Raw genomic sequence first — 21,670 nt, forward strand, 5'->3', positions numbered from 1 at the left:
CGCCATTATCGTCCAAGAGGCGCTGGGTTGTTTGTTTGTTTTGTTTTTGTCTCCCTCCATCCTGCTTCTCTTCTCTCTCCAGCTCCGAACGACCTGCTATGCGCCTTCTTAAATGCTGTACCAAGACTGGCTGATTTCGGTAAGTAAGCATTTCATTGTCGTTACTGTGTTCTGGGTTTGTTTGTTTGTTTTAAACTCTAACTGGGATGTGTGTACACATTAAAACATGTTTTGATGGAGAAAAAAAGTAGTTTCAGCTATGGGTTGTTTATTCTGACTGTTAAACTTTAGCTAGCCAAGTGTAGATGTACTGTTAGCTAGCTAACAAGCAAGTTAACTTGACGTTTCTTATAGATTAAAAGCAAATCACTGTTCAGTATTTTTGTTAGACTGTCTTTATTTGATTAGTTTGCTGACACCAGATGTAAGTCGACCGGTTTTAATTAATTATTTAATCCCTTGTAGTTTCCCATTTATTGCTGTCTCGCCTTGCACTGACTGGCTGTAAGTATGGCTTTTCTGTTTTTTGTCATTGTGGTGATTTTAGCACAAAACTAAATATGAGAAAGCATGTCGGGGGGCTTTCAGGTAGTGTACTCGGTTCCTGGTACCAATGTGTAACGGTCCCCTCCTTTCAAGTGGACAGGTATCAGCTATCTGTTCATGGCAGATTTGCAGCCGCTTGCTTTCTGAGAGGGTCATGAGTTCGACGGGACTGGGATGACAACCAAGTTTACCACTGTAAGTTTTAGAATGACATAAGCATGTTGCACCTAAGCGGAACGAAGGGGGGAACGAAGGAAATATGGTCTTGTTGAGGCAATAGTGGCACATGGGCTACAGAAGCCGACTTCTGATCAGAAAGGTGCCAGATCAGTTATGTTTTCTCAAGTGCAGAGAGTGAAAGTGCAACTCCTGCCTTGTACAATGTGTTTGACAATCCCTAGGTCAGTGGTCAGTAGATCAAACTGGATGTGCTCAGCACATACCTGTAAAGACGACAGCATTGTTGTCAGTGAAAGTCCCTGAATAAATAAAGTTTAAATCGTGCTTTCATCCTACACATTCATAATTCTCACTTTTCCTAAAAATTAGGCCACACTTTGAGTATTTTCAACTTAAAAAAGGAAGGCCACTTGCATTAAGTTTGACTTGATATTGGGCTATATAAATAAAAATTGACTTGACAAAATTGATTGGAAGTCAATATATACTTTTTTTTAGGTTTTCACAGGTTGGAAAGTACAAAAAAAAATTGAAGTCATTTACTATGTGTTTAGGCATGTTTTAATCAGTGGAATTCCTTTACACAGGCTACGAGTGATGTTAATCACAAAAGGGCAGCAGTCCTCAAGGCACTTTGCGTCTGGATAGGTGAGGAAGATGGAAATCTAATTCGGGAGTATGTGGTAAGTCAGTTTAACTGCTTTTTCCACTCAGATGTACCATGACTTGTAGAAAATATTTTAAGATTCTAAAGTCACCTGCCCATTTGATATTACAAGTAAGTGGGTCTTTCATATCTGGGAGAAGTGTCCGTCATGTGTGAAATTATGTGTAAAACATACTGAGCGATGGCAGCGCACTATAATAAGGGTTGTTTTACAATCAGGGTACAAAGTTTGTGTCACAGGGGTCCACAATTCAAATTGATTCAAACTGGTTCTTGTACCAGTTTTTAAGTGAAGGGCAAGTTAAAGAACAGATAGGCATGTGTAATAGTTTGTATTATAACAAGATTAAGTGCAGTTTTAAGCAGGGCTGGGAGAAACGAATGAAGTGATTCTCGGAGAGGACATTTTTTTTGACAGTTCAGAATCCACTACTTCCATAGTGCTTTTAAATATAAGGCTGTAAGCTTTGTGTTAGTTGTCTCTAATATTTATGTTCCAATATCTTGACCACATTTTAGGATGAAAATAATCATTTTAGATATCTCATCTCATTATCTCTAGCCGCTTTATCCTTCTACAGGGTCGCAGGCAAGCTGGAGCCTATCCCAGCTGACTACGGGCGAAAGGCGGGGTACACCCTGGACAAGTCGCCAGGTCATCACAGGGCTGACACATAGACACAGACATCCATTCACACTCACATTCACACCTACGGTCAATTTAGAGTCACCAGTTAACCTAACCTGCATGTCTTTGGACTGTGGGGGAAACCGGAGCACCCGGAGGAAACCCACGCGGACACGGGGAGAACATGCAAACTCCACACAGAAAGGCCCTCGCCGGCCCCGGGGCTCGAACCCAGGACCTTCTTGCTGTGAGGCGACAGCGCTAACCACTACACCACCGTGACGCCCCATTTTAGATATGTTATTTTATATTGAAAAATTAGCTGTCTCGGAGAGAACATTTTTTTGACACAATTACATACTAATTTGATCAAAATAGTCTGAAAACTTACTGGCATTCAACATTAAAACATAACTATGTTTCCAATGATATGGAACCAAATATTTGTTTTATGGTATAAAGAATGATTTAAGTGCATCCCTTCTGGAGCTACCTGTGGTCAAAAAAGCACTTTTTCTAAATGACACGAGTAATTTTGCTAAATATGACATATATTGCCATACATTCACCAAAAATAACGTTATCACCAAATTTTTTTTGCATGGTAAATAGAGCTATCACAGGGCTACAATAAACAACCAAGTTTATTTAGTCAAGCCTTTTGATATTGAAGATAAGTGTTAAATGTGATTTTTAGCTTGCATACTCTGATTGTAAAACAACCCATAAATCATTTGACAAGTTCTAATGCTTCTATTGCTGTATCTGATTTGTGCAAATATAAGTAAATTGTTGGTTGGCTTTTTCAACGTATTTGAACAAACATATATGAAGTCTTCTCTTGATCCTTGACACAAAAAAATGCCCGCCGACATCATGGAGAGCATTCTTGACTTGCTGTGCAGTCGTATACTGTAAGGGTTTTCTTCACAATGCAAATGATTTTCTGCTCATCCACAAGAATGCATCTAACTGTTGATTTTGCCAAACCAACTACCTTTGATATCTCTGAAAGATTTTTGCTTTTTTTGAGCCTCATTATTATCTTCTTTACCTGCATGGTCACCTCATGACTCCTCATACTGATGAGGACTAAACTTAAATGGTAACTCTCAGTCAACTCTGAGTTACGTATGAGCTCTTTTGTGCATGAACTGACATATATTGATGTAAACCTGCTCAAATTAAAGTTGAGACTGCGCTTTTATGTAGTATGCATGGTTTTATTTCAAATTGTATATGCTGGACTTGTTTATTGAGGTGGGGGGGCAGAGTGGGTCAGGAGTCTGAGGTATGGTACGGTACTGGCGGGTGGGGTGGGGTGTGTGTGGGGGCACTAGTCATGTTTATGAGGCTCGCAGCGGTAAGAAAGAAACTGTTTCTGTGGTGTGAGGTTTTGGTCTTGATGAATCGCAGCCTCCTGCCAGAGGGGAGTGTCTCAAAGAGTTTATATCCAGGGTGGGAGGGATCAGCCACAATCTTACCTGCCCGCCTCAGTGTCCTAGAGGCGCACAGGTCCTCAAGTGAAGGCAGGCTGCAGCCGATCACATTCTCTACCGAGGGAATGATACCCTGCAGTCTACCCTCGTCCCTGGCGGAGGCAGCAGCATACCAGATGGTGAATACTTCCGGTATTGACCAAAAAAAGCCAGCAGTTTCCATGTGTATGTGGAACTTTGCACGCAGGTCGAGAAAGTATTGAATTTCATTTTTCCCTCATCCCAATTTTCCCACAGCATGTCCAAGATTCCGTGAGGCTTACGCCTATATAATAATTTGGATGCGGAAAACCCTGTGGAGGCTTGTGGGACCTCTCATACTGTGAATAACAGGGACTCAAGGAATTTATCCCAATTCCATGTGTGTTCGTTTCCAAACTTGCTTATCAAGTTTTGAAGAGTTTTGTTAAACCGTTTGACCCAGCCGTCTGTCTGTAGGTGGTAAACGCTGATGCGGAATGGATTTAACCCCTAGTAATTTGTAGAGTTTGCGACATGTGTGTGAGACATACATGTAGTGCCCTGATCAGTCAGGATTTCTTTGGGAATCCAGACTCGGGGAAATAATTTTAAATAGTGCCTCTGCCACATTGCATATGGAAATGTTACACAGCGGGACTGCTTCAAGGTATTGCATTGCATATTCCACTAGGCCTAATATATAGCTTTAGGCACTGCCTAAAAGCGGAGCTCCCATCTGTTTCTGGATTGTAGAATCTTCTTATATCATAGCCAGTAGTGTTCCGCGGGTCGAACCGCAGGTCGGGCTGTTTTTTAGGAGGAAAACGTGAGTCGCGGTCGGGTTGGGTTAAAATCTATCATTTTACCTATTCAAGTTATGTATCAGTTCATTGGTGTGTGAGAAAATGTTCTCCCCATCTCTTCCTTGCTCTGTCTCATGTGCATGCAGGCCACACGTAAGAGACTGCATCTCCCGCCCATAAAGGCTGGCGCCCACTGGACACAGCGCTTCAGATAGCAGCTATGGAATCTAACGTTCTGATATTTCCATTCACAGTGCTGCCATCCGGTGGTGTAGTGGTTAGCGCTGTCGCCTCACAATAAGAAGGTCCGGGTTCGAGCCCTGTGGCCGGCGAGGGCCTTTCTGTGTGGAGTTTGCATGTTCTCCCCGTGTCCGCGTGGGTTTCCTCCGGGTGCTCCGGTTTCCCCCACAGTCCAAAGACATGCAGGTTAGGTTAACTGGTGACTCTAAACTGACCGTAGGTATGAATGTGAGTGTGAATGGTTGTCTGTGTCTATGTGTCAGCCCTGTGATGACCTGGCGACTTGTCCAGGGTGTACCATGCCTTTCACCCATAGTCAGCTGGGATAGGCTCCAGCTTGCCTGCGACCCTGTAGAACAGGATAAAGCGGCTAGAGATAATGAGATGAGTGCTGCCATCAAAACATAGCAAAATGACACAATTTAGCGCTACTTTAAGGCATAACAAAGACAGAAACACATTGTTTTAATGCTATTAAGATAGACATTGGCTTTGTGAACGTTACTATGCAGTTAAATCACCATTTTTATCAGCCAAATATGAGCTAGATCATTGATATTGGATTAGTTACTTTTGTTTACCGATGGCAACAGCTGCTAAGGGAAGAAAAGTATTATTTGAAACCAACGGTATTATTAGCTTCCCAGCTAACAATTTTACGTAGTAACTACATACTTACAACGTAGTGGTTTGGTAGATGTTACCTAGTGTTTTTTACGTAGTTACTACGTAAAATTCTGGACTACCAGCAACGTTTTTACTACGTAGTAAAGTTCGTAGAGAAATTACGTACCTACCACCTTCCCAGTACCCTATGGGGACCTTCCCACTATACTATGGATACTTTCACACTCATATGGGCACGTTCTCACCACCTTACATTTTCACATCCTTTCTACTACCTTACAAAACCTGAGTAATATTATGCAGAAAACATGGAAGAAGCAACAATATTTTGCATAGTCGGTGCATTTATTTCAACAAAAAAAATAGCTGCATCAGCCAGGTTAGGTTAGAAATGTGAACAATATAAAACCGCGTGTACTAGTACAACTGACAAACATAACAGGTCATGTGTTGTAGTTTCACAGGATGAAATAGAAGATTAATACATGCATTACCTGAATCAAATGTAATCATGAATATGCAAAGGAACTTAAAGGTATTATTCTGCACTTTTATGATGGCTGCTGGTCAGATATTACATTGCACTAAAATGGCATAAAAACCTACAGAGACTGACTGCAATCTTTACACACATGCCAACCATTATTTTTGTTCTGGCTCTAGAAAATATTTAATGGCGAACCAGTATTCAATAATAGAAATTCTAGCAGTGAAAGAGCTAACAGCTGTCTCTGGTTTCCGAATCAGATGAATGGTGGGTTGGTACATTAGTTCTCTTCTTAGTTGTTGCAGCCACAGCAGCACGAGCCTGCAAATATAATTATGGTCAATGATAAATTGGGAAATCCTTGTTTACCATGATATGGTCAGATTAACTGATGTATGTACACATGAAATATTTGCAAGAGGTAAGTACCTACAGATATTTCTGCACAATTTCATCTAGGCGCATCGGAACCTTTCTCTGATAATCTATAAAAACACATAAAAAGGAAATGGTTAGTGTCATGGGCCACATAAAAATGAGTGAGCATTATGCATTTATGAATTAAAGACATGCATTTAAAAAATGGTTGGATTTTATGATAAAATACCACACAAGTAATATTATTTGTACTGGATGTCACTACACAAATATTCAGACTGACAGATCACAAATGTAAGTAATTTATTCAAGTAGTGTTTCTATCTTTTAATAAAATGATCTCTACCACGTGCGCATCATCCCCCACAAACAACATGGCGCTGCGCGCGCTTTCCTGCAGTGGAGACTCACACACTAACATTCATTAAAATAAACATTTAACGATAACATTTGCAAATAATATATCGTCAGACTTAATCACCTTACATTCACATAGTGACAACGATAGCAAGGGTAACATTCTTACCTTGAAAGATTCTGTCGATCAAAGCTCTCCAATTATAACCAAACACCTTCCCTTCGCACCAATAAAAATAACTGGGAGGTCAGAAGTCGCTCCAACGGGTTTTGAAAGACCGACGCGATCCGGAGCCGCAAAGCATGATGGGATAGCGGTCAGCCAACATAGGCCCTTTTCCCGCCAAGTTAACAGGGTGGAGGGGGTCAGGGAGAGGGGCGGGGATTGGATTGGATTGATAATTTCTACAAAAAGTGTCCAGAAGAAGATATGGCCACTGAAGATTTCCAGAATGCTCGGGCCAGTGATGGCAACATCTGCATCTGATGATTATGATGCTGGAATGTAATGTACTAGCATGCTTTGCATGCAGAAGTCGTCTCGTGTCTACCTCTTGATGATCACAGAAAAGATCTTTGCACTCAGCTGCCTCGCAGATGTCTTGTTTCCAGGTTAAATGATGGCAAAAGGGGCCATGAGCATACCTGTCAACCCATAAAGAATAGCTGTAAACTTGTGGATTTTTCAGTTTTTGTCAGGCTTACGGGCATCTTCTAATAGTCTTACAGAGTCCTAGTTTTTTGCCAAAACATTTTAATTCGTGCAAGTACTTCTTGTGTGTGGTGACATAATATTTTGTGTCAACTTGTTGATTTCTTTCGTAAGTAGCCGTATAATGAGCGGGATAATATACAGATCCAGTTACTATTGCTAAATAACCCCTTCAGGGTGATTCAAGACCTTTCACCTTTGTGTTGTGGTCCTGCATCACTTTGCCGGAGTTTATTTTGCAATAATGACCAGCTTGCTGTATCTTATCCGTTACTAACAGTACCAGGCAAGAGTTTGGACACCCCATCTAATTCCATGGTTTTTCTTTTGAGGCTCTAGTTTGAAGATAAACGGTTAGATGACAAATGTTGTATTTAAGTATAAATTGCTATGTGGTTTCTAAAGTCGTCTTGTGTCTTGAGCCATGGATGCAAAACCATGGTGTTTGTAACCATGTAATCATCAACTTTACACCAAGCCTCATGAGAATGAAAGTATTCTGAAAGTTATGGGCAAACGAATGAGAATATCGGCCCTTGTACTGGAAGTGATGGAAAAGCAAATTCTGTGTTTTCTGATATTTAGGCCACACCAATTTAATTAGTTGGTTCTCGGATTTTTTCAGGAAAAATATGAAGCGAGCGCGCGGAATAAAAATAAAAAAATGCTCTGATGGTAAAATTAGCGGTGGAAATAGAGGGCTTTCATAATGGAAAAAACAAAACAAAGACAATACATTATTGTTACACATTTCATATGGCTCTTTTAATAGCTTTTCTTATTTCCACCCATATGCATTAAGGGCTAGCTCTGGCTGCACGTCTTTTATCAGGCAAACCAGTAAACAGACAGGCTAAATAAACGATTGAATTACAGTCAATTGAACATCTACAATGCACAGAAAAAAAGATTTGACCAGGAGTAGGCTACTTCTGATGGCTAAATACTTCGAATGATTTTTTTTGTTTGCCCCTCACATCAATGAAATATATAAATCAAACCCACCTCCACAGAGTTGTAGTCCAAGTTGGCACATCGCAGGGTAACAAGCTCGCGGCATCTTGAGTACAACTGTGCAAAGTTTCCCCCTCTTGAATTTCGACACACCTGTCAAAGATTTTACGCTTCTGTTTGCTGAATATCCTAACAATCACAAACAGGCTTTGCAGGATTCCCCTCCACAGCCATGTTTCTTCCACAAGTCTTTATCTAAAGTGAAAGGGGCGATTTGATTGGTTTTCGACGTCACGTGACCTCAACCTGCAGTCGATTTCGATATTTTTTTTTCATTTTTCATTTTCTTCAAGCGGCGATTCCAAGAACCAACTAATCGAATTGTTGTGGCCTTAGATTAGATTAGATTAGATTAGATTAGATAGAACTTTATTGATCCCTTTGGGAGGGTTCCCTCAGGGAAATTAAGATTCCAGCAGCATCATTACAGGATAAACAGAGAATAGAAAATAGAGAAAAAACTTCTAGATAAATTACGGTACATTAAGTATTTACATATACAAATATAAAAAGAATAAGATATGAGGAAGAGAGGAAGGGGGGGTCAGCAGGAGAGATATTGCACTTTATATTGCACATTATATTGTACATTGTCCAGTATTGCTTATTGTTAGGCTAGGCTACTGCTCCTTCCTGTCCTCTGTCCTCCTGTTACCCCTCCTCCCCCTCAGAGAGGAGTTGTACAGTCTGATGGTGTGAGGGACAAAGGAGTTTTTAAGTCTGTTCATCCTGCACTTGGGAAGGAGCATTCTGTCACTGAACAGGCTCCTCTGGTTGCTGATGACCGTGTGCAGAGGGTGACTGGCATCGTCCGTGATGTTCAATAGTTTGTCCATAGTCTTCTTCTCTGCCACCGTCACCAGAGAGTCCAGCTTCATGCCGACCACAGAGCCGGCCCGCCTGATCAGTTTGTCTAGCCTGGATGTGTCCTCCTTGGATGTGCTGCCCCCCCAGCACACCACGGTGTAAAACAGGACACTAGCGACCACAGACTGATCGAACATCCACAGGAGTTTTCTGTAGATGTTAAAGGACCGCAGCCTCCGAAGGAAGTATAGCCTGCTCTGTCCCTTCCTGTATAAGTGATTGGTGTTGCAAGTCCAGTCGAGCTTGCTGTCGAGCCACAGCCCGAGGTACTTGTAGGAATCCACAGCCTCCACCTTGACTCCCTCGATCAGAACTGATCGTGACCTTGGTCTGGCCATCGGTTATTTTAGTTATAACTGGTTTTTAACTATTCTCAAATTTATCATATTCCAGTGTTTGTTTCTGTAATTTAACAATAAAGGAAATTAAATTCTTAAATTGTTCTTGCTGCCCCTGTGTAGGGGGGCTGCCATGCCATAGCCATAGTACCCACAATTCCCTGCTTCACTTTATGGCCCATCTTCTCCCCTTCCACTGTTACAGCATTGAACACAACAATCCCTGTACTCGATGCCATGTTCCATCTCTGCCCATTCTTCTGACTCCCTGTAATGGTATTGGATACAGAGATGATACCAAATACAGTGGCATCACGACTGGGCTTTAAAACCCATGTCGGAATCGAAATTCTTTCTCTCTGGTGGTGGATCCCCACGTGTCCCTTTTCCCTTTCGCAACGTCAACAAACTACAAACAAGATTCCTTCCAGATCATCGGACGACCGACAGGACACCAAAGATCTTCAGCTGACGAGCTGTAAAAGCAAAAGGAACAGAACTGTTTTTCTCGCTGGACCTGCGCTCCGCGCTGTCTTCGGATAACAGACGACGCACCTTCGGTCGCCAAGCAAGAGTGATCTCAAGTAAGGCTGGCATCTGGGCAATCGTTAGTCAGCTGTGGCTAGTTAATGCGAAGAGTGTTGCTTATTTGAATGAATTCATGGTTTAAATGTACACATTTTAATTCACACGAAAGCTGGTCTTAGACCACGTGTTGTTTGATTTGCTTTGTTTACTATTCGTATTAGTTAGATCGTGCATGCTCGCTCGTGCGCGCTCTCTCTCTCTTTAACTCCCTCCGTCACACTATACCCCTCAACATTGGGATTTGTTGGATAGAAGTTTGGGTTTAAGGCCTAGTTGAGACTAGCTCTTAAGTTACAGATCCTTTGTTACTCTCCCTTGTGCGCTCTCCTTGTTGTCCACCCCCCTTTAGGCGGAGCCTAGCACAAAGGCTCGTGCACTACATTGACATACCACACCTATCTCTCGCCCGCGCACAGCCTTGCTCCCTCACTCCCCTCCTCACACGCGCTCTCTCCCTAGCTCCTCCTCATCTCGTTAGTGCGCAGCTGCGCATACGCACCTTCTCTCTCTCTCTCTCTCTCTCTCTCTCACACACACACACACACACACACACACACACACACACACACACACACGTGATTTCTGCTGGTTATTATTCTACTTACTACTGACTATTGCTTTATACACTACTGATTATTACTTGTATACATTGCATCATCATTTATATTGAATTATTCCTTGGCTGCTATTGTTGCTATATCTGATCAGTATCTCATCTCATTATCTCTAGCCACTTTATCATGTTCTACGGGGTCGCAGGCAAGCTGGAGCCTATCCCAGCTGACTAAGGGCGAAAGGCGGGGTACACCCTGGACAAGTCACCAGGTCATCACAGGGCTCTGATCAGTATTAGTTTGCTAATTCGTGTCAGGTATTTCAATAAATAGTACCTTTTCCTGTCTATTGCTACAATATTCATTGAGCGCCAACCTCTGCCAACAAGTATTCTAATTGCTTTCACCTATTTGGTTGTTATAGGAATGTTATAGATCTAGAGTAAACGTATTACATTAGAGCTACAATACTCACTAAAACTATAGCAGCATCACCACTAAGTTATTCCATTGATTTTAATAGTTTAGCTATAAACTATTAGACACTTGAATTCATGAATTTATGAGACTGATCCCTTTTTACATGAGACTGATTCGATAAGCATATTGCACCTACACCTGTAAGACAGATTATAATTGAAGAGGTTTGGTTAAAAAGATGTTGCTTTCCCTTGTGTAATTTATTGGTTATGCTACATCTCGCATTTACAATTGACATCGTATTCCATATCCAATGATCAGTTAATGACACATGAAAGAGCAGCATCCTTTTAATGAAACCTCATCAGAATATAAAGTTTTGCACTTTGAATTTTCTTACAGGTCACATCATATACACTGAGAATCATGGTTCTGTACACCAAAGATATAACAATCATAAATTCACAGTTTATTTTAATGTGAAAACAATTATGCACTGAATGTTAGAATAAAAAAAAAGTTATACACAATGAGCAATAAGAGAGGTGTAAAATTCTGCAAGCTTCAGTGAGTTACTGTATTGGCAGCAGAGTGTCAAACCTCGAGGCTCCAGCAGCTGCAAGTTTCAACAGGACACATTTTAAAAGCACAACCTAGAGGTCTGGATGTGCCAAATATGTTTTTTGTCATGGATTTTGAGAGAAATATTGTTGTATCTTATATGAAAAGACATGTCTGGGCTCCAGGTGTGCACTGATATTTTCACAAAACATCATTTAATGGTGGTATTATTCTCATGCACTGTCTAGACCTGAATATATTATAACGATGGTGAGTTAAGAGCTGTCTCCTCCTTTGGAAGCGCTCCTCGCTCCATCATTGTGTTGAAGAAGACAGCGCCCCCAGTCAGTGCACTGAAAGCAGACAAGTGGTTCAGCACCACCAGCTGAAGACAGTGCCACACACATGAGAGGAGGAGCAGTTTAACACAACACGGCTGGCAGGCACTAATTCACCCTCCCAGAGTTCACAGCAGGGTATGTAAGGGCTGCGCACGCTGCAGAGAGTGAGCATGTCTTCACCATGCTCATCTAATGCTCTGTGTGTTTTCCCCTCAACAGATGACTCTTCTCATGCTGGGATGGAAGAAAAGCCACCAGCCAGCCACGTTAGGCTCCAGCCCTTCACCCTGCACCTTTGGTCACCCCCTGCTTCAAACTGCCAAATCCACTGCAAGTTCTCCCTACTGCACCACCTCTCCAGCCACAAATGTGAATAAAAATACCACCTGTTTTGCACCTTACCTCTGCTGTTACATGCCTGTCACTACCACTAGGTTCCCTCATAATATTTTAATAGTTTTTTTTTAAATGGAAAAAGGTAAGACCTTATGGCTCGTTCTTATGGACATTGTTTGTATAATCCTGTCAATTTTTATACATAATCTTCAATACATATTCAAATGCATTTGGCAGCTTGGAATTATTTATTTATTTAAAATTGGCAATAAAACATGCTGTGCTTAAAACCATTCCAATGCATTAGGGAATTTTAAGTAGTCCTCAAGGCACATTGTAACACTAATTGTACCCTGCTGATGCTGCCTTATTGCTGTTTACTATTTGCAGTGGCTCCTGACATCCAGATGTGCTCTGTGGTCTTTCCTCAGCTTTATTGAAACGTCTCTGGATGGGAAAATACCTTTTGTAGAAGTACCATGACACAGGCGCAAATAACATAAATATTGATGACTTCCGGCAAGATGGCGTGCTGAGCAGTCGCGCCTTTGGTATGCTCTGCAAGCCTAGTTCCAAATTGCAACAAAATTAAAATATTCTCCCAACGTTTACCTCATTTTTAGTCAGCCGAAGCCGGAAAAATGATGTTCGAAGAAGTTAAAGCCTCGGGAAGTGAAATAAATTCGACGCTGGAAATAGGGGCCGAGGTGAGCCTAGCATCGGCTAACGAAGCTAACGTTAACGTTCGCCAAGAAGAAACAGAGGATATGGAGGCAACTTGCTCTGTGGTAAGAAGAAGACAACACAGCTCTCCATCTAATGTCACTGTCTCTGCTAAGAAACAGAAGGGAATGCCGAAACTACAGCCGGAATTCGTGTCTAATGTGGACGTCCTAGCTGCTATCCAGAACTTAACGGCATTAGTAGAGGACTTCGGTGCACAGCTAAAACAGAACAACATCATGATAGCTAACGTCGCAAAGGCAGCGGAGTTTAATGCTGCGAACATCAAAGAGGGACAAGAAAAGACTAAAGTGCTTGAAAATGCGGTGCGGGAGCTTCAGAAGGAGAATTTGGAGCTGAAAGAAAAAACTGAGGAATTGGAGCGATATCAAAGAAGATGGAACCTCCGTCTAAATGGGCTCCCCGAAACTGAGGGCGAGAATACCCGGCAGGAGGTAGCAGAGCTAATAGCAAGGATGATACCAGAATGGTCACACAAAATGGACATAATTCTGGACACTGTTCACAGACTGGGGAAACCGAAACCAGGAAAGACTCATCAGATCATCTTACAATTCACCTCAAGAACCCACCACGACGCACTTTGGAAACAAGCGAAGGACGACAGGGTATGCGCCGAGAGGAAGGTACGCTTCAAAGAGGACCTCACCAAAGCGGGACGAAATGCTCGCAACGCGCTCTGGCCAAAGATTGAAAGAGCGAGACAGCAGGGAATGAAGGCATTCTTCAGAGGACCCTTCGGATTCATCAATGGACAATGCATTCAGGAATAGGAAAGGTGATCGGGTATACCAGCTGACTACGATAAAATGTAAAGTGAGGAAAATGTTTATTAGGGGCGTTGCTGAAGTTAAAAACTTACCTTTACTTTTGACGGCAGGTGCTTGATTTAAAGCCACTAGAGTAGCCTGTTTGGCTCTTTTCTTTTATTTATTTATTTATTTTATTTTTTTTTCCATCGTTCTTTTATTTATTTCGTTGTTTACCACAGAAGTTTCAGTTACATCTCTAAATGTAAGGGGTCTTAAAGACAACACGAAAAGGAAAGCTTTGTTTTTGTTTTGCAAAGGGCAGAAAAGTACTTTCACGTTTATGCAGGAGACACATTCTATGAGGGAGGATGAAACGTTTTGGACACAACAATGGGGAGTTGTGGGTGGTAGAAATGGGCAACTGGACTGAAGATTCTTGAAAACGTTTCACCTCTCGTCCAAAAGGCTTCCTCAGTTCTGTCTGACTAATAGGGAGTATCAGATATTTATCCTCTCCTGGATCAGAATCAGAATTCTGATGACCAGCTCATCTAAGGTATCATTGAGGCATCATGTTGGTGTGGGTCACTGGAGGCTGGGTGTGAACGGCAAGTCATTAGGGTGATCAAAGGATTGCCCGTTAGGGTGATCAATGGCAATCTGACTCTCTCTGTCCTCCTGTGAGTCACCGAAAACAGCTGGGTCCTGACGTACACCCAGCTGTCTGGGAAGAGTGTCCAAGACCGCCTTGTAGATGGTTGACAAATGATGTCTTAGACCCCCACCTCTGTTCAGTGATGGCCGTTCCAGGTTGACAAAAATGGCTTCTTTAACTCCTCGAAACACATCAATGCAGCGGATAGCAACATCAACTTCACTCGGGAGGATGTCAGTGGGAATAATCTAGCCTTCTTGGATTGTGATGTACACATTAGACAAGACAGAAGCCTTAGTATCGAGGTCTACCGGAAACCCACACACACAGACCAGTACCTACTTTTCGACTCTCACCACCCACTGGAACATAAATTGGGGGTCATTAGGACCTTGCAACACAGGGCTCAGAACATTCCTACAACATTAGAGGGAAAAGAGAAGGAGCAGAATCATATCAAGAAAGCACTTCAGAATTGCGGTTATCCCAACTGGGCTTTCCTAAAGAGCATAAAAAGGAACATAACTGACAAGGATGATAACAGGAACAAATGCAAGAACATTGTCATTCCCTACATTTCTGGTCTATCTGAGAAACTCAGGAGGATATTCTCCAAACACAACATTCCGGTACATTTCAGACCCAGTAACACCCTGAAGCAGAAACTGGTCCACCCTAAGGACAGAACACCCAGACACCAACAGGACAACGTCGTGTATGCAATTCAGTGCAGTGAGGATTGCACGGATTCGTATATTGGAGAGACAAAACAATCGCTATACAGGCGCTTGGCCCAACACAGGAGAGACAGCTCCTCAGGCCAGGACTCGGCTGTCTACATTCATCTTAACAACAAAGGACACTCATTTCAGGATTGTAACGTACGCATTTTAGCCAGAGAGGATCGTTTGTATGAGTGAGGAGTTAAAGAAGCCATTTTTGTCAACCTGGAACGGCCATCACTGAACAGAGGTGGGGGTCTAAGACATCATTTGTCAACCATCTACAAGGCGGTCTTGGACACTCTTCCCAGACGGCTGGGTGTACGTCAGGACCCAGCTGTTTTCGGTGACTCACAGGAGGACAGAGAGAGTCAGATTGCCATTGATCACCCTAACGGGCAATCCTTTGATCACCCTAATGACTTGCCGTTCACACCCAGCCTCCAGTGACCCACACCAACATGATGCCTCAATGATACCTTAGATGAGCTGGTCATCAGAATTCTGATTCTGATCCAGGAGAGGATAAATATCTGATACTCCCTATTAGTCAGACAGAACTGAGGAAGCCTTTTGGACGAGAGGTGAAACGTTTTCAAGAATCTTCAAGGAAGTCCAGTTGCCCATTCCTACCACCCACAGTTTACTATGACCTGGATGATTGAGAATCTTCACAGACAACAATGGGGAGAAAAGATTTTTTTCAGTCATGGCACAAAACAATCAGGAGGAGTGGCAATTTTGCTAAATAAGGGTGTATTCAGACCAGGATAGTTCGATAGTTCACTTGCTTTGGTCCGAACCAAATGTTTTTTTTATTTTTTCATTTTGGTGTGGTTCGCTTTCACACTGTACATTTTAGTAAGCGGACCAAAATCTGTCAACAAAGCCACGCACCCTGAGGTCGTTCAGCTATTGGTCAGAGACGACACGCGCACAAAGCGTTAAGTTCAAAAGTAGTGTGAGGGAATTTTAATGGATGAACATTATTATTCTCTGTGTTTCTGTATGTTGAACTAAAGTGGCTTAGTTACTAAGAAGAGATGTTTTTCCACATGTTGTAATCGCTTTTCTGTGACCTTGGTGGTAATAAGCAGGGAGCTTGAGCTCTCCCTAACTCGCATCCGCCTGCACATACCAGAGCACGCCAGGTGCACGCTTTAACAAAGCTTCATAGAAAATCTTGAGCCAATCACATGAAGACACAAGCAGTGAGCGAATGCTTTCAGAGTATAATAGATAACATTCCTAAAACACAACTCAGAGTGCGCGTACTCTCGGCATCATCAGAAGTGATGTCTTCTATTCTTCTCTTTCCTTTCCTATTTTATATATCTTTATATGATCTACTATAATAAATGACTGAAAAGACAACTGTTAAGCGTTCTGAAGTGTTTATTAGAAATTTCCATTACAATTTGGCGTCCCCTGGGTGGGCCCTATGCGTCTGATCCTCGGACGACGGAACACTCCCAAGGCTACGGTGCGGAGCTGAGAACTCGGATGAGAGACCAGGCCATCAGGGCTCACCGAACCAGTAAGTGATAACTTTGCATTCTTGTGTTAAGAAATTAGTGGAAACAGTATTTAAAGAATGATACAAGAAATGGAGAGAGATTTGTCTTAGTATTTAAAGAATGATATAAGAGATGGACAGAGATTGTCCCAGTCAAGGAAGACTGATATAAGAGACGGACAGAAGTTTGTCCGAGCCCAGGAGGACTGCTAAGCTGTGATACCATCAATATGTTTGCAGACAATGGATAAAACACAATTTTGAGACAATAAACCACGAGTAGTTTATTGGGTTGTGTAAGAGAATTATCCGCCTAAGTGACGACTGGGTAATCGCTTGCCTACTTGAGGAGGGGAAGTACGGGTGCGTGTTTCGACAGATTCACGTTCAACGATTCGTGGGAATTGAATCTTGCTCCCTTTGTACTGTGTGAACAACTGGCCCGTCTGGGGAACGGGATAGAGAGGTTCGATCGCGAAAACGCAAAGACACACCGGTTTGCACGCAAAATATTGATGAATTAACAGAGTACTGTCCTCCTCCAAATTCTGAAACAGAGAAACAGATTTTGTACACATGCGCTAGTTGTCTTTGAGGTTGTTGTGTTAAATGATACCTACTTTGGTTTAAGGCAAATGTCAGATAAATTGTTTACTAATAAGAACACACCTAAAAGATTATTGTGTCGCATTTTTGGACATAGTCCAACCTGCTCTTCTTGTGATCCTAATAAAAACTCAGCCATTGTTGTCATAACCTATTGATATAACAGTGTATAATGAGGAACAGAAACAGTAAGTTAGGGAAAGAAAAGAAAAAGCAAGTAAGTGTGAAGCTACATGTGCTATAATAAGAATTGGCTGTTCCTATGACAGCCCAAACATCCAGTTTATGAAAACCTCGTATGGCGAGGATTATTTGGCACAGTTTGATATATGGGTAAAGGACTTAGGATTCCCTGGAAAGGGCAGTTTTAGTCCCAGGCAGATAGGACAGTTAGAAGAAAACTTGAAACAGAAGGAAAAAGAAGAGTCTGCAGATAATGTTAAGTTCTTAGGGGACTGGAGAGCGTTTTCTGCATGGAAAGAAGAAACACTTAAGAGAGAGTACAAAAGAGAGAAACGACAGGCAGGGCTCTCACCCTCTTCTCAGTGTTTGAAATTTCAGATGGACCCTGACCTGGAGTCTGCCCCACCACCCCAACACACACTGCCTCCTCAGCGAGGCGGAACATCATTCCCACAAGCGCTTCACCCACAGAAAGGGGGAGAAGTCAAGACAAAGAAGAAAAAAAAACTGAGCCTCTGGAATCTCTCCCAGCCTACCAGCTGCCTCCAGCATCAGCGCCTCTCAGCGCTTCTCCGTCACACACAAGATCCGGTCTTGCATATGGTGATAGAAAAGACACCCTCCTGGACCTGACCACGTGCTCACCAGTGGGTCCACAAGGCCATAATCTAAAGTCTGAAGTCCTTCATCTTCCAATGATGGAAGTGGCTGGAGCTGACGGCGTGCTTTTAGTCCACAGACCCTGGATGACAGCTGATATCAAGGAAAGCATGGCTTCTCTTCCTAATGTGAGAGAGGTAGGAGGAAAGAGATTTGGTAACGAACTGTTGATATTTTGTAGAGAATTCCGACCGACCACCCATGAACTTCGCTGCCTAATCATGACCAAGATGGGTATAGATTGGAACAAAGTTTCCAAAGAGTGGCCAGAAGCTGACCAGCGAATGACTCCACCAGACTGGAGCGTGGCTGGCAATGGTGAGTATAGAGATACCATCACTGCTCTCTGTGCTCGTCTGGACAGTACTTTTCCCTTGAACATAGACATTACTAAGATCAGTATGTGTAAGCAAGAAGATGTGAAGTGGTGTCAGCGTTTTTTGCCCGTCTCACCGCCGTGCATGAGAGAAAAAAAAACAACAACACAGTGGCCTGACCAGACCCGTGAACCTGGCTGCAGTGGAGGGCACTCCTGAGTCTCACCAAGATCGAGCAGTACGCTGTGCATGCAGAAAAGCTGCAGAAAGAGAAGGAGAAGACAAAGTCGACACAAAGAGACCAAGATCTACACGCCGCCACTCTCACTCTTTTCCAGACTTTTCAGCATGGAGAAAAAGGAACAAGAGGAGGAAGAGGTCGAAGTAGGGGCCGAGACAGGACAACCTGGAGTGACTCGTCCTGGATAAAAGGTGCAACCTGCTACAACTGCAATCAGAAGGGACACATTGCTCGAAATTGTCTCCACAGTAACAGGCAGAAGCCCCGTGAGGAGTACAGCAAAGCAGACTGATGGGCGGACTCCGGGAATGGGCCCCACACAGAGAACAGGGGAGGTAACACGCACACACCTGATGATACACATACACATAGACAGGAGCATTCACATAACATTAAACACATTAGTAGCAGCACCTGCATGCAACAGCAAGACTACACGGAAACGCCCGATACACCAGTCCAAATAAATACACCTGAAGTTGCATTAAGTTTGTTAAAATACACAACTACTCCCTTTTCTAAACTCCCTTGTATGCCCCTCACTGTGTGTGGGCATTTGTTAGCCTTTTTAGTAGATTCTGGAGCAGCACATTCAGTGATACAACATGGGGTACTTCCAGTAGACCCACCGCTCAGCTCAAATTCTATTCAGACGATGGGCATCTCAGGACGACCTGTAACCGAAACTTTCTCAGTCAACCTCCCGTGTAAAAACGAGGGAGGAATAGTTATGTCCCACTCATTCCTCATCTCACATACATGTCCAGTAAATTTGTTAGCACATGATTTAATGTGCAAATTAGAAGTAAATCTCACATCCACTCCAGATGGACTAACTATTGAAGTAAGTGAAATGTGCGGTGTGCAGTATGGGTTTGGAAGCCCCCTGTATGTGTATGTCTGGCAGCTCTGCTCAGATCAGCTCACACAAACTCCAAAACACCTTGTACAGCTCGCACACTTGAACACCTCATCAGTTGACACAGATTATATGAAAGAGGAAGATTTGCATTGCACAGCACATGTTCACCAAGGGCAAGATGTAGAGTTTGAAAAGACTTGGTTTGCAGACCCCCATGCACGTGAAAGATTGACCCTCAAACTATGTATTGGTCTAAACATTATTGCGCTGTGCAGGTCCATTTTACTCGTTGTCCAAACAGCTGCATCAATGTTCATCGCAGTGTTCTCAAACATGTTATACGCAGCCTTGTGTCAGAGGACTTTGAGGTCGGCTGCTGCCAACATGATTTCTTTGACATCATTAATTCTATATCCCATGTCTCATTACCAAGGCCACGAGCCACCCATTGGAAAGACGTGGGGAAGTGGGTCAGGAAGTGTGCAGTCGATGGCAATGAATGGTCCCAAACAGAGGACCCTAGTGTGTTGTTTTGTCAAAGGCTTGGGGTCTACAAACAAAGTCATGCTATGTGTGTGTATGTTAAGCGCAGCGTAATATTAGCCAGTGATGACCAGGGTCCTGGGGACCCCGGCCATAGTGGCCTGTTTGTCTCTGTTTCCACAGGCATAACTCCAGCAGAGGTGCACCCCAAATTGGCGGGAGTTCCAAATTCCGTTTGGGCAAAGGGTAAACATGATGTGGGCCTAATAAAGAATGCTGAACCAGTGGTGATCACCCCCAAATCAGATTTCAGTCCTAAACAGACCCAGTATCCACTCAAACCAGAAGCAATCGCAGGTATAAGACCGGTCTTTGATTCGTTGCTGAAGGCAGATGTAATTGTCCCTTGCCAGGACTCTCCAGTGCACACTCCTATTTTTCCAGTTAAGAAGGCAAGAAAACCGTCCCAGCCCGATGAGTGGAGGTTTGTCCAAGATCTGCAAGCAGTCAATGCTGCGGCTGTCCCGCGCGCGCCTGACGTCCCTAAAGAGCGCTCTGCAGACCACACCCACTCTGGGACTGCCTGACCCCAATAAACCATTTGTTCAAACTGTCGATGAAAAGAAGGGTTTTATGACCTCTGTTCTTTTGCAGAAACACGGGGATAGATTGAGACCTGTAGCTTACTTCTAGAGCAGGCTGGATCCAGTGGCGGCTGGACTTCCTGTTTGCCTGCGTGCAGTTGCTGCAGCTGAAAAGGCGGTAACTGCCTCCAGAAATTTTGTGGGGTATTCTAACCTCACCCTTTGGTCCCACATGCTGTCTCCCTGCTTCTGTTGGAAAAAAAAAAAAAGACGTCGCATTTGTCAGCACTGAGATGGTTGAAGTATAACACTGTCATACTTGATATGCCTAACATCACTGTGAAACGTTGTTCTGTTCTGAATTCTGCCTCTCTTCTCCCTACAGAGGACGATGGAGAGCCACATGACTGTGTAGCTCTCACTAACGATTTTTGTTCCCCCAGGGCAGACTTAAAGAGCGACCCTTTGGAAAATCCAGACATGATCCTCTATGTGGATGGTTCAGCCTCCAGAGACCCAGAGACGGGAAAGAACAAAGTAGGTTTTGCCATAGTCTCAGATCACGAGGTCCTCAAGGCGTCGTGTCTGCCCTCAAACCTGTCGGCACAGGCCGCAGAACTCTGTGCCCGTATTGAGACATGCAAATTGGCTGCAGGGTGATCTGTCAATATTTTTACGGACAGTGGGTACACGTTTGGCGTTGTGCACGATTTTGGCACTATTTGGAAACAGAAATTTTCTCACTAGCACAGGATCTCCCATTGCACATCATAAACTGGTCTCTGAGTTGTTGGATGCTGTTCTACTCCCTAGAGCCATTGCTGTGTGTAAGTGTGCTGCCCATACTAACAATACTGATCTTGTGTCTCAAGGGAATGCCAGGGCGGACGCGGCAGCTAAGTGTGCAGCCTCGGCTTCCAGTTCACCCTCTAACCTTGCCTTTCCTCAGGTTTCTACCCCTTGTTTACAGCTAGCGGACCTTCAGAGCACTGCCACCCAGGACGAGAGACGAGTCTGGAAACAGGCAGGCTGTATCCTTGCAAACTCGGTCTGGGTTTGTCCCTCGGGCCGTCCCTGTCTACCAAAATACATGTTCCCTTTCTATGCAAAATTGGCACATGGGCTCAGCCATGTGTCAAAAAGGGGGGATGGTAGCAGAAGTAACAAAGAGATGATTCACAAAGGGGTTTTCAAATTATGCTGCAAAATTTTGCAAGCAATGCTTGATATGTGCACAATAT

The 21,670-nt window shown here is 43.3% G+C and overlaps 1 protein-coding gene and 1 pseudogene across 9 annotated transcripts; one reads left to right on the forward strand and one right to left on the reverse strand.

Annotated features, from left to right (window-relative positions):
* The first annotated feature begins 26 nt into the window (after nucleotides 1–26).
* LOC132871716 (uncharacterized) lies at nucleotides 27–14,043 on the forward strand. Of its 9 annotated transcripts, none has more exons than XM_060906152.1 (8): nucleotides 27–139; nucleotides 466–504; nucleotides 640–741; nucleotides 1,314–1,409; nucleotides 9,510–9,888; nucleotides 11,676–11,903; nucleotides 11,988–12,137; nucleotides 12,495–14,043. In XM_060906152.1, exon 8 carries the CDS (start codon nucleotides 12,746–12,748, stop codon nucleotides 13,619–13,621), a length of 876 nt encoding a protein of 291 aa, XP_060762135.1. In that variant the 5' UTR covers nucleotides 27–139; nucleotides 466–504; nucleotides 640–741; nucleotides 1,314–1,409; nucleotides 9,510–9,888; nucleotides 11,676–11,903; nucleotides 11,988–12,137; nucleotides 12,495–12,745; the 3' UTR covers nucleotides 13,622–14,043. The 9 variants fall into 9 exon arrangements, with proteins under 9 accessions (XP_060762135.1, XP_060762136.1, XP_060762132.1 ...); XM_060906153.1 differs by having other exon boundaries at nucleotides 11,729–11,903; XM_060906149.1 differs by lacking the exon at nucleotides 9,510–9,888.
* LOC132871294 (semaphorin-4E-like) overlaps nucleotides 12,447–21,670 on the reverse strand; it is a 43,075-nt pseudogene continuing 33,851 nt past the window's right edge.

Source organism: Neoarius graeffei, chromosome 23, assembly GCF_027579695.1.
Source record: "Neoarius graeffei isolate fNeoGra1 chromosome 23, fNeoGra1.pri, whole genome shotgun sequence".
NCBI classification, from domain to species: Eukaryota; Metazoa; Chordata; class Actinopteri; order Siluriformes; family Ariidae; genus Neoarius; species Neoarius graeffei.